The following is a 16257-nucleotide window of genomic DNA, read 5'->3' on the forward strand; positions in this document are numbered from 1 at the left end:
GAGAGGGCGTCCTGTGGCAACATAAGCCTGGGGGCCCTAGTAACGGCGCCATGGCCGCTCCCTCCCACGAGGTACACCACGAGCCCGGTGGTGGCGGCCACCCTCAAGATCTGGGGGCAGTGGAGGCGACACAGGGGGGAAGTGGGAGGTCTGATGGAGGCACCGTTAAGAGGGAACCATAGATTCATCCCGGGGAACATGGACGGGGGATTCCAGAGCTGGCACAGGGTGGGTATCAGGCAGCTGAAGGATCTGTTTGTAGATGGGAGGTTTGCGAGCCTGAGAGAGCTGGAGGAGAAATTCGGGCTCCCCCCGGGAAACATGTTTAGACATTTGCAGGTGAAGGCATTTGCTAGACGCCAGGTGGAAGGGTTTCCCTTGCTCCCCAGTAGGGGGGCGAGCGATAGGGTGCTCTCGGGGGTCTGGGTCGGAGGGGGGAAGATATCGGACATATACAAAGTAATGCAGGAGGCGGAGGAGGCATCAGTAGAGGAGCTGAAAGCCAAGTGGGAGGGGGAGCTGGGAGAGCAGATAGAGGATGGGACATGGGCTGATGTCCTGGAGAGGGTTAATTCTTCCTCCTCGTGTGCGAGGCTTAGCCTCATTCAATTTAAGGTGCAACATAGAGCCCATATGACGGGGACGAGGATGAGTCGGTTCTTTGGGGGTGAGGACAGATGTGTCAGGTGTTCGGGAGGTCCAGCGAACCATGTCCATATGTTTTGGGCATGTCCGGCACTGGAGGAGTTCTGGAAGGGGGTGGCAAGGACGGTGTCGAGGGTGGTGGGATCCAGGGTCAAACCAGGATGGGGACTAGCGATCTTTGGGGTTGGGGTGGAGCCGGGGGTACAGGAGGCGAGAGAGGCCGGAGTACTGGCCTTTGCGTCCCTAGTTGCGCGAAGAAGGATACTAATACAGTGGAAGGACGCGAGGCCTCCAAGCGTGGAAACTTGGATTAATGACATGGCAAGCTTTATTCAGTTGGAAAGGGTCAAATTCGCCCTGAGAGGGTCGGTACAAGGGTTCTTCAGGCGGTGGCAGCCTTTCCTCGACTTTTTGGCTCAAAGATAGGGTACAGAGGTCGCAGCAGCAGCAACCCGGGGGGGGGGGGGGGGGGGGGGGAGGGGGGGTGGCAACAACGGGTGTGGTGGGTTATTTACGGTTGTAATGCGGGCAAATTTGCTCGCAGTTCATGTTTGATGTTGATTGTTGCTTTGTTTGTTTTTGGGGAGGGGGGAGGGGGGGAGGGACAACGCGCGCGCGAGTTCGGGTGGGGGGGGAAATTTGTTAAGAGGGAATATTTTGTAATATTCTATAGTTAGTTGGGGTAAATACTTTTATGTAAAAAAAAATTTCAATAAAAATTATTTAAAAAAGAAAAGGTATGACTCCAACCAGAAGAGAGTTTCCCCCTGATTCTCTTTGACTCCGGTTATGCTAGGGCCCCTTGATGCCACACTCAGTCAAATGCTGCCTTGATATCAATGGCAGTCGCTCTCACATCACTTCTGGAATTCAGTTATTTTGTCCATGTTTGAACCAAGGCAGTCATTTTTTAAAATAAATTTAGAGTACCCAATACATAATTTCCAATTTAGTGTGGTCAATCAACCTACCCTGCACATCTTTGGGTTGTGGGGCGAAATCCACGTAAACACTCCACATAGACAGTGACCCAGAGCCGGGATCGAACCTGGGACCTTGGTATCGTGAGGCAGCAGTGCTAACCACTGCGCGCCATACTGCCCTGAACCAAGGCGGTCATGAGGTCAGGACGTGAGTGACCCTGGCAGAACTCAAACTCAGCATCATTGAACAAGTTATTGCTAAGCAAGTACCTCTTGATAGCACTGTTGCTGACCCCTTCCATCATTTTACTGGTGACCGAGAGTAGGCTGATGGAACGGCAATTAGCCAGTTTGGGTTTTTCCTGCTTTTTGTATCGAGGACATACCTGGACAATTTTCCACGTTGCATGGGAAATGTCCCTGTTACAGCTGCACTGCAACAACTTGACTAGAGAAATGGCAAATTCTGAAGCATATGTCTCAGTACTATTCCAGGAATGTTGTCAGGGCCCATATCTTGTGCCTTAAGCCAATTTTTGATATCATGTGGAGTGAATCGAATTGGTGAAAAACTGGCACCTGGGATGCTGGAGATCTCCAGGGGAGGCTGAATTGGGAGATGCCCTCTGGAGACTGCACATATTCTCAGCCAAGGAGCTTAGGACGAGGAGTCGGCCCCAGTGTGAAAGGTCTACAGATCTCTCCCTGTACTAGAGAGCGGAGCTCATTAGTGCATGAAATGGGATTAAGGGTGGGCTCGGCGGGACGTTCCTTGCCGAGGCCCAGAAATGAAACAGAGTCCCATTTAATAGCAGGGGCGTTCTCGGCGCTGCAAGTGCTGGGAAACATCCTGCTAAATCGCACCCTAGATTTATATGCTGCCTAACAAGCAGACTTTTTAAAAAATCACTGCAAACCACCACTGAAGAGGCAAGTTTGAGGACTGCTCCTCATAACCTCAGATTAAAACCATGGGCCACGATGGCTACTGCTCATCCAACCGTGTCCCTCTCGTCCCTCATCCTGATTGCAATCTCAACTTTCCCACTCCCTCGCCTGCCTCTCACCACTGCCCCATCTAAGAGGTGTAAATCAGAGAATGTTTTTCTCATGACTACCACCATCTGATTAGGTAGAATAGTTTTAGTTTAATGTGGCTGGAAAGAAAATAGAACAGGGTGGGGACGTGGGAGAAAGGTTTTACATAATGTGATTGTGGATAGTTAACAAATTACCAAAGTAATTGAAAGCCCCCCAGAAAACAAAGAGAATTAAAACTCAGACTTGGCTATTCAATATGTCATCAAACACAGGAAAAACATGCAGCAAAAATAAATCTGATCTTTCTAATCATTGTTATTAAGCAGACCTTTCGGCCCCTGAAATCCTGGATCACCCGGTTCGCCATAGAATCCTTCAAGACCTTGTTCTCCATCCTGGCCATTGATTCCTGGTTTACCCTTAAAAACAGATTGAGAGTCTAATCAGAGTTAAAAGTTTCTTATCCAGATTAAACCTACTTAAAATGACAAATAATAAAAATTAGTTAACACTTCATGCAGTGACTTATGTAGAAGACGATGTAATTGGCCAAATATGATTTTTTTTTTTGTATTATTTAACTGCTCCGTTTATAAAATTGCACATCTTTCATGAGAGAGTATAACATAAACATGGATGCCCTTTCAGGATAGCTACTGTAGAATTGTACAACCATAATTCTATACGCAGTGGGTCTCAGGAACATCAAAGCAGCTCCTGAGAGTGATCTCATTGCTTGTATTTTGTACCAGAAAGAAATCGAGTTTAGGGAATGTGGGGGACAACATCCCGAATCTGAACGACATTGGAAAGATTTCCAATGGCACATTGGTTTGAGTGTTATAGAGTTGGCTCTGGTAGCTGGTACAAGATATTACAAGATCCCAGATAGTGGGAGAAAATAACATTAAAAATGGCATTGGGAATAATTTTAAATAAGAAAGAGCAATCCAATATCCAAAGAGTTCAAATGTACTTAAGCAAAGAAATAAAATCACTTGCTAATGAAGCTGATTTAAAATTAGAGACATGACAACAATTTTAATTAAGATATACAGTTGCAGATTGGGCGCGATTCTCTGCTGCCCACGACGGGTCGGAGAATAGTGGGAGGGCCTTCCCGACATTTTTACCGACCTCCCGCTATTCTTCCCCCCCCACGGCCGCCCCACGACACGAATCGCTGCTCGCCGTTTTTTACGGCGAACAGCGATTCTCCCCTGGCCGATGGGCCGAGTTCCCAGGCCTTTACGGCCGTTTTCACGAACGCAAACACACCTGCTCTCACCGTTCGTGAAAACAGCCGCAAAGTGCCGTCCCGGACAACCATGGCACCGATTGGCATGGCCGCACCACGGTTGTGCCAAGGGTGGCATGGGCCCGTGATCGGTGGGTGGGCACCGATCACGGGCAGCGGGTTCGATACCCGCGCACTCTTTGTTCATCCGCCGCCCTGCAGGATCAGTCGCTGAGGGGCATGACGGCCCGCGCATGCGCGGGTTTGACGCATATGCGTGATGACGTCATCCGAGAATGCGCGGGTTGGAGCCGTCCAACCCGCGCATGCGCGGCTGACGTCATCGTGCGCGTCAGCCGTCGTGATGCTTGGCGTGCGGGCTTAGCGACGGTCGCTAAGTCCGCGATGCCGTTCTTCATGGGGCCGCGCTGCTAGCCCCGACCTGGGGGTGAATCGAGTCTCGGGAGGGGGCGCGGAGGCTGCCGTGAAACACGGCCAGTTTCACGGCAGCCTTTACGACTCTCCGCATTTGCGGAGAATCGCGCCCAAGGCTTGATTCTTGTACAGCTAATACAGTCATTATGATTTATAACACAACAGTTGAGACAATTCCCATGTTTTAATGAATCATGGATCCATGCCAAAATGTATTCCATAGCTAGAAGCAGAAATGCGTTCTGAATTGAAGTTAATATTGGAACCAAGCAGATGCAAATATGTTTTGGAAGGATCAAATATTTGAACCGAGAAGAATACTGGCTTTTTGGTTACCCTGCTTGCATGCATTATATTGACAGAAACACGGCAAGGTGCTGGAATCTTATAATTTCTGTGTTGGCAATAGAAGATAGGAATATATATACTGCGTCTGAAATAACATGATCTTGGTTGCCTTATTAGTGCATTATTTGTGTGCTAATAGCATACACAGTAATTTATTGGTTGGATTTTCAGAATGACTGTGAATGTTTTGCGGTAGTCTACTCCATCTAAGCTACTTAGCAAACTAAGGAACTGCATATTCAAATTAGCCAGTTTCTGCAATGATCTGATGGTTACATGTCAAAGGAACCCACTTTCTTGGCAATTCATGAAAGATCTGCATATTCAAAGATGATTTTGGCTGTTGGATATCTGGGCCGGGATTCTCCCCTACCCGGCGGGGCGGGGTGTCCCGGCGTGTCGGAGTGGCGTGAGTGGTTCCCACTCTGCCAGCTGGCGTGAACGGCCTTTGGCGCCACGCCAGCCGGGGCCGAAAGGACTTTGCTGGCCGGCGTAAGACCGCGTATGCGCCGGAGCATTAGCGGCTGCTAACGTCATACCGGCGCATGCGCTGGGGAGGGGAGGGGAGAGTACCCACGGCACAGGCCCGCCCGCCGATCGGTGGGCCCCGATCGCGGGCCAGGCCACCGTGGGGGCACCCCCCCCGGGGTCAGATCGCCCAGGACCCCGGAGCCCGCCCACGCCGCCAATCCCGCCGGTCAGGTAGGTGGTTTAATCCACGCTGGCGGGAGAGGCCTGTCAGCGGTGGGACTTCAGCCCATCACGGGCCGGAGAATCGCCGCGGGGGGCCCGCCGACCGGCGCGGGAGGCCCGCCAACTGGCGGGCTGCAATTCCCACCCCCGCCGAATCTCAGGTGGCGGAGAATTCGGGACACGGCGGGGGCAGGATTGACGGCGGCTCCGAGCGATTCTCCGACCCCCCGGTAGTATTCTACTCTTTTTACTAGTTTTCTTATCACTCAGCAGCTTCGGAAGGCTTCTTCCTCCAAGCTCTCTCATGCACTATGAATGACACCTATCCTACCCCCTAACGTTGTCCATTATAAGGTCCGCTAAGATTACTAAATTACCATTAATGCTGTGGCTTAGTTGGTAGCATGGTTGCCTTATCATCAGAAGGCTGTGGGTTCACATACTATACCAGGAATTAAGCAGAACAATCAAGGCTGACACTAGAGTATATAGTATGGAAGTTCTGTACTGTCAAAAATGCTGTTCTCAGATGAGATGCTAAGCTGAGACCCTGTCTGCTCCTTTCTCAGATAGATAGAAAGCTCCCATGACATTTTTTCAAAGAAGAGCATGAGGTTTTCTCCAATATTCCGGCCAATATTTATTCTTAATCAACATTGCCAAAGTAATAAGATTATCTGATTATATGTGGCACAGTGGGTAGCACTGTTGCTTCACAGCGCCAGTGTCCCACGCTCGATTCCTGGCTTGGGTCACTGTCTGTGCTGAGTCTGCACTTTCTCCCTGTGTCTGCGTGGGTTTCCTCCGGATGCTCCGGTTTCCTCCCACAAGTCCCGAAAGACGTGCCATTAGGTGAGTTGGACATTCTGAATTCTCCCTCTTGTGTACCCGAACAGGTGCCGGAATGTGGCGACTAGGGGATTTTCACAGAACATTCATTGCAGTGTTACTGTAAGCCTACTTGTGACAATAAAGATAATTATTATTAATTATCTTCGACTTACAAGGCTTCCCATGTCTTGAGACAGAAGAAGCATACACTTACATGTGTTTCCATAGCTTGCATTGGAACAGGTTGCAAGCATGAAGTTAGACACTATCAGCGGGATTCACCAAAATCGGTGCGATGGCCCGACGCTGGCGTCAAAAATGGCGCGAACCACTCTGGCATCGGGCCGACCGGAAGTAATGGAATTCTCCGCGTTAGGTGACCACGGGAGGGGTTGGCGTCGCATCAGCCGGCACCGAAGGGACTGTGCGAGTCGCGCATGCGCCAAAGGGCTGGCGTGATCCCACGCAGGCGCAGAATCACCGGAGTATTCTAGTGCATGCGCAGGGGGGTGTCTTGTCCGCACTGCCGTGGTGGAGCCCTACAGGGACCGGCGCGGAAGGAAGAAGTGCCCCCATCGCACAGGCCCGCCCGCAGATCGGTGGGCCCCGATCGCGGGCCATGCCACCGTGGGGGCCCTCCCAGGGGTCGGATCCCCCGCCCCCTCACGGTGCGGGATTCGCGCCAGCCTCCGGGGATTCGCCGACCCGGTGGGGGATCGAAGAATCCCGCCTTATAGCTTGTGGAAAGCTTAGCTTGAGGGGTGCCACTGCACATCAAGCGAGGTTAACCAGAAGTCTCTTCCGCTCTTACTGCATGCCATTAAATAATGGAAGTATTTAATGGAAAATAATCAATCTGCTGAGTCAAGTCATGAACGCAGCTTCCGTAACCATCAAGTCCTCGTGCTTCTGACTTAGAGGCAGGGACATAACGCACTGTCTCACGAAGCTTCCTCGTTATTATCACATTGCTGTTTAATGAATAAGGCCAGATGCAATTGGCTGCAGAGGAGAGTGATGTCTTATCTTGCTCTCTTTTGTACTTGCAGGAGAAACAGGCACACAATGCCCATGAAATGACACAAACAGGTAATTGGTGCGCTGTATTTCCAGAGGATAATACCAGTAGAAGACTGAGCAATGGAGGTAGCCAGGATTCTGGAAGAAGAGGACATTGACCCTGTCAAGATGGGAGTTCATGGTCTAGATGATGATTACAGAGGCAAAGCACACATTAGAGGGTGCTTCCCACAATTTCAGGCATCCAGCAAAATTACACTCTCTCCCTCTTCAGCCCCAGAAGAGTAGCACAAAACCAAGAAACACCATCACATCTGACAAGTGGACCCATCACCATTCCAGATACTCTCACCTCAGTGAGTCCTGGTGTAGATTTCTTTTAGGAGGTCCCTCGAGACCAAAAATTACTTTATCCCACTCTGAGGCTGAGATGGTAAAAATGTCTAATGTTGAATCCACACATTCTGTCACAAGTTGGGCAGGCAGTGTTTGATGAGGCAGGTAGCTGTGATGCTGACATTTTGGAGTGTCCTCCTGCTGTTTGTGCGAGGTCTCCAACTGGGCCCATCAGAGACATCAAAATAGTTGTCAGCTTCACAAATACACCTTCTCCAGTTTAGGTGGTCTTGAGCTAGAGATTCCCGAACATCAGTGGGGATGTAGCATTTTTTCAGAGAGGCTTTGAGGACGTCCCTGAAACATTCCCTCTGTCCTCCTGGTAACCATTTTTTGCAACAGAGCTCGGAGTAGGGAGCTTGTTTTGGGAGTCTTGTGTCAGGCATGAAGACAATGTGGCCCACCAAACGTGGCTGATTAACCACAACTAGTGACTCGATACTGGGGACATTTGCCAGTAATATTGGAGTGCTTATCCTGACACTGAATTTGCAGAATTTTATGGAGGCATCGTTGCTGATATTTCTCCAAATATTTAATGTGTTCCCATATTGCAGTTTCCTGAGAAAGTTGCAGTGACATGGGTAAAGAATGAAGGAGCCAAGCCCCTTGGACAGCATTTTCCAATCATGTGACATCTACCATCTAGAAGGACAAGGTCAGCAGATGCTTGGGAACTCCACCACCTGCACATTCCTCTCCAAGTCACACACCATGACTTGAACTATATTTCTGTTCCTTCACTGTCAAAATCCTGAAACTCCAAATCTCCCTTCAAATCTCCTCTTAGCCTTTTCCTTGTGAAGGAATACAGTCCTAACTTCTTCAATCTATCTTCACAACTGAAGTTTCTCATCCCTGGAACTTGTAAACCTCTTCTGCACTCTCTCCAATCCGTTCACATCCTTCCTAAAGTGTGGTGCCAATGCTACACAATACTCCAGCTGAGGTCTAACTAGTGTCTTATACAAGCTCAGCATGACTTCCTTGCTCTTGTACTCTATGCCACTATTTATAAACCCTAGGATACTGTATGCTTTAGTAAATGCTCTTTTCACCTGTCCTGCCACCTTTAATGACGTATGTACATATACATTCAGGTCCTTCTGTTCCTGTCCACCCTTTAGAGTTGTACCCCTTATTTTGTATTTTCTAAAATCCTGATGAAACCTTCATACCTCATACCATGCGCAGCCACTTCCTTTTGCAGCCGGGACATCTCAGTGTTCATTTTCTTTTCCTTATGCATCTCCTGTTCCTCCGTTTCCTCTGATGAGCTGTCTCCTTCCAGCATATCATCATTCTCAAGATACTCCTATCTGGAGCATGTGACAGAGAGCACAGCAGAACACTACAAAGCCAAAAGACCTTGCAGAGTGTCACCCAACCACTCCAGATACCAGAACATTAGCTTGAGAAGGCACTTGACCTGTTTAATGGTTGCCTAAGTTAGCAGATGGCTTTGGTTATATTGCCTCTGTCTCATGTTGTTGTAGAGGGATCAATAGCCATCTATTCTTGTTTCCTGGCACTTGAGGGGTTGGAGTGAAGATCTGAAGCTGCCTGGACTGAAAGAGTCATGCCGCTGTCGGGAAAGCAAGTGCACGCATAGAACATAGAACGATACAGCGCAGTACAGGCCCTTCGGCCCACGATGTTGCACCGTCATGGGAAGTCAAAAAATAAAGGCCATCTAACCTACACTATGCCATTATCATCCATATGCTTATCCAATAAACTTTTAAATGCCCTCAATGTTGGCGAGTGCACTACTGTTGCAGGTAGGGCATTTCACGGCCCCACCACTCTTTGCGTAAAAAACCTACCTCTGACCTCTGTCCTATATCTATTACCCCTCAATTTAAGGCTATGTCCCCTCGTGCTAGTCACCTCCATCCGCGGGAGAAGGCTCTCACTGTCCACCCTATCTAATGAGAAAGGTCTTATGGTTGAAGGTCAACTGAACGCTGAGTGAACCCGTCCTGTCGAATTTTACTCTTAACTCCCCTCATTATTGAGCAATTAATAAACTCTTCAAGTACCTTCATTGTCTTTAACTGCCCACTTCAGGATTTTAATTGAGCCAAAGACAGATGCTCACCTGATGCCTCCCTCACCACTCATAGAATTGCAGACATGCCACAGATGGCACAGTCTAATGGGTCGACCCGACCCATGGAAGCGCATAACATTGAGCCCCATAATTCCATCAGGGATAGTGGAATAGGAAGTATAAGAAAGCTGCAACAGAATTCAATTTCGGGTTCAACATGTCTGATCTGAAATTAGGTCAGAACAGTTTCACTTCTCCAAGGTAGTCACCCAAACAAGCTTTAAAGTGAAGGGTCTAATGTTTTGCGTCCTATTTGAGAAAATGGGTGACTTTGAGTGGTTCTGTTATGAGATCAGGATAATATAAACATATTTATCCATTAGGACGATTATGATATGCCGTCTGCCACATTTCGAGAAGTTGATGCAGCCATTGCTAAGACAAGATTCCTTCTTCCTGGTCAACAGCACCTCTGACAACTGAGATCACCTTTCCATATCCTGCTGCCTTCCCACACCTACCCCACGTTTGGAATTTATATGAGGGTTGCTGCCAACATGGCAGCTGGCCCAAATTTTGATTCTTCAGTTGTATAAACTGCTGATGGTCCGGGTCACTGTCCAAAGGACATTCTCCCTGTGTTTGTGTGGGTCTCACCCCCACAACCCCAAAGGTGCGCAGGGTAGGTGGATTGGCCACGCAAAATTGCCCCTTAATTAGAAAAAAAAAAAATTGGACTTTAAATTTATATTAAAAATAAAAACTGCTGATGGTGGTGTCTGCAGTTTGCATGGTTATTTTGATGAAGCTTCCTGAAAATCCTCAGACATTATGTTTGGGCACCAGGAATAATTTCTTGCCTTTACTTGCTCCTTGAAAAACAACAAACTACTAAACAATAAACAGATTCTTTCAACAAATATCTGTTTACTCACAGGTGGCCCAGGTTGTCCATTCTCACCAAATGCTCCAGGTGGTCCCATTGGAACATCACCATAAAGAGGGCATGCACTGGAACACTTCCTTCTCACTATATTTGTATATAGTGATATTTGTTCAAGGACAAGTCTTTTGCAGACATCAATCACATGGCTGGCTGGCAAAATTGGACCCTAAAATACAAATAAAAATTATCAAAAGGGTGCTCCAAAAAGTTCAGCTGCTGTGTAATATGCCGATTCAGATTTGTATTAAGAGTGTGGACTTGGATTGTTCTAATTATGCTCAGTGACATGTTGAAAATATCATTTGAGATTTAAAAAAATTTTTGATTTATAAAGGTTCTATTTATTTCCATCTGAATAATAAAGAAGATTTTTTTTCATGAAACTCAGAAAATATTCACTTGGCTGAAAGCTTTGCTGCTGTCATCTCATTTGTTATTGTAAAATAAATTTTAGAATGTATATATATTATTGAACCTCTCATTCAGTGGCTATTTAAAATATAATTGCCCCCATTTGGAAGATCATTCGGTTACCAACAAAAATACAATTTATTAAAACCTGACTTTATTACAAGAAATTAACATCTAACCTGGTGGTTTACTAACACTTAACTTTATAGATATCCTTCTTTGTTGGGTTGTAAAGTGAGAAAACTTTGAAGTAGGATGCAGTATAGAAAATATGCCACAGGCAAAGGGTTCTGTGAGTTTATGTCAAGTTATGAACTTGTAGGGCAGCATGGTGGCACAGTGGTTAGCATTGCTGCCTACGGCGCTGAGGACCCGGGTTCGAATCCCGGCCCTGGGTCACTGTCTGTGTGGAGTTTGCACATTCTCCCCGTGTTTGCATGGGTTTCACCCCCACAACCCAAAAAGATGTGCAGAGTAGGTGGATTGGCCACGCTGAATTGCCCCTTAATTGGAAAAAAAAATTGGGTACTCTAAGTTTATTTTTTAAAAAGTTATGAACTTGCTCACAGCAAAAATAGATAAAAACTTGAAGGTTGTTTGCATGAGAATAAAATGTCTTTCTGTACAAGTTAAGGAACAACAGCATATAAAAGCATAGAGATTCAGTATTAAATACGAAGGACATTGCAACAACCACATAAACTCCTGGTTGGTCAAGGAAAGTGTCCTCACACATGGTGCTGAATGCAATTGAGATGAGGGAGGGGTTAATTGGATTACAGCCAGAATAAAGAGTTTGCCATCTTCACAGCAGTGAGAGAGACCATCCAGACACAAGTACAAAACAAGATAAGTGGGAAGGAGAGATAAGAGGGGGAGTGAGACTCGAAGACCATAAGACTGAAGCTGTGAGAGAAACTAGTTTGTACGTTCTGCTATCCAGACACAAGAGTATATTCTGTGTTAAACTGGAAATCACCGCCCAAATATGTTGACTTGGCTTATCTGAGAACTTAATACATTTGCTCTGACTTTATCTCAATAAAGTAAATTTGCAACAAAGCTTTAATGGTAAGTCTGTTCCTGCCTTAAAGAAGTAAAAGATCCAAAAACATTACACATTTCAAACTTATATTTCTGCACCACTAGGATTTATTCTTATACTAATTGCCATATATAATAGATTTTTTTTTGATCGACAAAACAACAAAGATGTTTGTATTTACAATGTGAATGCACACAGATTTGCACATCACATTTCATTTCATTTTACTTACAGGAAGTCCAGCAGCTCCAGCGGATCCAGTCAGGCCTGCTTCACCAGCTGTACCCTGTTCTCCAAATGGGCCACGATCACCTGGTTCCCCAGGAGGCCCTCTTTTACCTTCGAGACCCTCTGGCCCAGGCTCCCCTTCATCTCCAGGCTAGAAAGTAAAGTGAAAGGTTTCTGAAGAAAACTAAGATTTAAAATAGTAATAACTTGTATTTATATTGTGCATTTAGCTCACTGGGCTAAATCGCTGGCTTTTAAAGCAGACCAAGCAGGCCAGCAGCACGGTTCGATTCCCGTACCAGCCTCCCCAGACAGGCGCCGGAATGTGGCGACTAGGGGCTTTTCACAGTAACTTCATTGAAGCCTACTCGTGACAATAAGCGATTTTCATTTTCATTCATTTAAAAGTAGAAAGTGTCCAACAGTTTAATCAAACAATAAATTTTTTAAAAAACAAAAAAAATTTGAGTACCCATTTAATTTTTTCCAAATAAGAGGCAATTTAGCGTGGCCAATCCACCTAGCCTGCACATCTTTGGGTTATGGGGGTGAGGCCTACACAAACACGGGGAGAATGTGCAAACTCCACACGGACAGTGACCCAGAGCCGGTGTCGAACCTGGACCTCGGCGTCGTGAGGCAGCAGGACTAACCCACTGCGCTACCGTGCTGCCCTTAATCAAACAAAAATTACTGCTGAGCCAAAGAAAGAGATATTGGGGACAAGGGACCAAAGATTTAGTTAAATAGCCAAGTTTTGGGGAGGGTGGAGAGGCGCAGGCATCTGGAAATGAATTCCAGTGTGGGACCTAGCCTCCAATTATGGAGAAAAAAGGCAAAGACAGTTCTACTTCCCAAAGAAACAAAACAATGAATACAGATATCCCCTACTTTGAACCAAAATTGCATAATTAGAAGCTGATCTGAGTGGTTCTGAAAGTGGAAACTTTCTCTAATAATGCCGTTGGCTACATTCTGAATTTTCAATTTTGTTTGGTTGCTAAGTTATAGAACCATAATTTAGTTTCAGTTTCAACACTTTCAGCTTTTACAACTGCCTGAAATTTTGGAAAATACTGGATAGTACACAGTGAACTGCTGATCCCCTAAGGTTCATGATATCCCGACTTCCAATGTATGGTTGGACTACACAATCTTCACCATATATCCTAAAGCCAGACTCTGGCCTCCTGCTGACCTCATGTGCACTCAGCCAGGTTATCACCTCCAGGTTTTCCCCTGGGATAGGGCTTTGGCATAGTGGATAGCCACACTCTTGAATTGGTGCAGACTGCCCAAGTGGTCAAAGTCGATGTAAGTAGCAATGGTGAGGAACAGCAGGAAGTCAGTCAGGCCTGGTCAGTGCAGGTACACAGGGAGACTGGTCAGACCTAGGCTGGTGTCCACTACCTGGCTCTGATGTAACTCCTGCAATTCCAATGAGCAGCATGCTCCTATTTAAGAAAAATCTGAATGCCACCAAAGCAAGTTGCTGTATTAATGATGCATTCTATGATTCATACAATGGCTGGGAATTCCCCTGCCCTTTATGGGCAGAAGTGGACAAAATTAGGAGGCGGCTAAAAGTCAGTTTCAAATTGTCATAAAACCAGGTTGTAATTATGTGCTCCAGCCATCAATGGTGGGTCACATTTTTTGCTACCATATGTCACAGCAGTCATTTCAATACATTTGCATCTTATAATGTCTGCTTACTGGATCATGCCACCTTGTTGGGTCATCCGGGCACGTCGTCATGTAATTCGAATGTCATGTTTCACAATGGAAAGTACATTTGGCGACCTGTATTTCGCTTATCACATCAAGATTAGTTCAGCTACCTTGCATCTCGCAGTGCTTGTGGGAATCAGTGCCAGGCTTTATAGGCAGCACTGCATCGCTTTCAGGGGCTTGTCGCAGAAAAATCTCTACTTACCTGTGGTAATTGACCCTTTAAGGGCAACACAGCGGATGAAGGGTCACCTGGCTTGAGAACAATTGGGACTCAAGTGTGTCATCACCCCAGGGGGTGGAGTCCCCTCAGTGCGGAGACATGTCGGGAACTAGGTGCAGCCATGAGGCTGTTTTCTTCTTATTATTCCTTTTTGTATTCACAAATGAAGTCTGAAAATGCCTCATTACTTCTAGCGACGAGATGGGATTATCATGATGCTGCCTCTGGCCCAGCCACCTGTGAGCATCCTGTTTTCTTGAAGTCTTAAAAAAATAACTCACCAGATGCCTCTCTTTGGGCGAATAGACCCATTTGAGATACTGCCAGAACCTGAGTAATGTAGGGCAGAATTCTCCAGCCTCCCAGCCAGTATTTGTCGGCAGTGGGAGGGTGACACATCGGGATTGTCTGCTCCCGCTGTTGTCCAGAGAATCCGTCACCAGCGAACAGCCAGAGAATACCAGCCATATAATCAGAAAAGATGGACAGTTACAATGTGTGTGTCAATGGAGAGAACATGACAAGACCCTTGGATCAGAATCAAGTGATGGGTGAGCAAAATGCAAGAACATTCCTTCACTTACATTGTAGACCAGATGGTGGTCTAGGAATCTCAGTGAATTGGGGAGGCTGAGGGACAGATGCACAACAATCCTGAATTGGCCAGAGTCAAACGTTTAGAAAGAAATGTACTGAGAAAAAAGCCAGAGAAAATAACCCTGCAAGCAAAAGCTGTGGCTTTGAGTTTTAAACAAATAGAATTTAAGTAAAAGAGTTACTGCAAAGCTTTTTTTTTCTTTAAAAAAATGGCACATAGTAAAAGTGCTTTAAGTTAAATCAAAATGCCCCAAGTGGACTGCAGCAAGGTCTCTTGAAGTGCAGGAAACACCAGAGGCTGAGATTAATGATCTCCCGATGTGTAGCATCTGAGCAGAGCCTGCGGGGATTCTTTGGCATTAATTGCTGCACTGATTGCTGACTTCAAGCAAAAGAAGAGAAGATCGCAAGTTTAAGAAAAAGTTAACAAGTGTAAAACGCTGCATCTCCGAATGTGGGAGAAATTTTTTTTAAAGGCACCTTTAAAGGAAAATATTGGCTCGCCACATGGCCAAAAGAAAAGGGAAGAGATTGTTGAAATGACCTTCCTTCAATAAAAGTGGAAGTTTTAAAAATTAAACAAAGAACAGCCATGTATGCGCCAAAACTGCAAAATAATAATCGCTTATTGTCACAAATAGGCTTCAATGAAGTTACTGTGAAAAGCCCCTAGTCGCCACATTCCGGCACCTGTTCGGGGAGGCCGGTACGGGAATTGAACCCGCGCTGCTGGTCTTGTTCTGCATTACAAGTCAGCTGTTTAGCCCACTGTGCTAAACCAGCCAAAAACCAAGGGGAAAACACAGAGAAAAAGTTGACAGCTGAGTAAAAAGAAGGATGACAGTCTTAAATTGGTCTTACCTTAAAGAGGTAATACATTTAAAGTAGCAATGCACTTCAAGACCCCAATTGAGGGCAACTCTCAAAAAAAGGTCCATAAGCAATGACGACATCAAGAGGCAACAAAGACCTCAAAGCGAAGGCAAAGACCTCAACGAGGAATCAACAAATACCTCAAAGAGACAACAAAGACTTCAAACAGTAGGCAATAGAAGACCCCAGAAGGAGGGATATGAGACCTCAGAAAGAGGACATTGAAAGTCTCCAGAGAGGACAATGAAAGTCTCCAGAAAGAGGACAAGGAAAGACCCCAGAAAGAGGACAATGAGTGACCCCAGAAAGAGGACAATGAAAGACCCCAGAAAGAGGACAATGAGCGACCCCAGAAAGAGGACAATGAGCGACCCCAGAAAGAGGACAATGAAAGATCCCAAAAAGAGGACAATGAGCGACCCCAGAAAGAGGACAATGAGCGACCGCAGAAAGAGGGCAATGAATGACCCCAGAAATAGGACAATGAACGACCCCAGAAAGAGGACAATGAGCGACCGCAGAAAGAGGGCAATGAATGACCCCAGAAATAGGACAATGAACGACCCCAGAAAGAGGACAAT

At 46.4% G+C, this 16257-nt stretch overlaps 1 protein-coding gene and 1 long non-coding RNA gene across 4 annotated transcripts in view; one reads left to right on the forward strand and one right to left on the reverse strand.

The window, feature by feature from the left end:
• LOC119967745 overlaps positions 1-16257 on the forward strand; it is a 320884-nt gene that overhangs the window by 77191 nt on the left and 227436 nt on the right. The gene's annotated exons all lie outside the window — the stretch shown is intronic.
• The window catches only part of zmp:0000000760 (collagen alpha-1(IX) chain), a 134048-nt gene that overhangs the window by 22847 nt on the left and 94944 nt on the right, over positions 1-16257 (reverse strand). For 2 of the 3 annotated variants that reach the window (XM_038800642.1, XM_038800640.1), the window contains exons 24-26: positions 12257-12403; positions 10558-10734; positions 2938-3028 (exon numbers count right to left, since the gene is read on the reverse strand). In XM_038800642.1, coding sequence (XP_038656570.1) covers positions 2938-3028; positions 10558-10734; positions 12257-12403 — 415 coding nt within the window. The remainder of the gene's footprint in view (positions 1-2937; positions 3029-10557; positions 10735-12256; positions 12404-16257) is intronic. The other variant, XM_038800641.1, reaches the window with a different exon arrangement.

The sequence above is a fragment of the Scyliorhinus canicula genome, chromosome 6, assembly GCF_902713615.1.
Source record: "Scyliorhinus canicula chromosome 6, sScyCan1.1, whole genome shotgun sequence".
Taxonomy (NCBI): domain Eukaryota; kingdom Metazoa; phylum Chordata; class Chondrichthyes; order Carcharhiniformes; family Scyliorhinidae; genus Scyliorhinus; species Scyliorhinus canicula.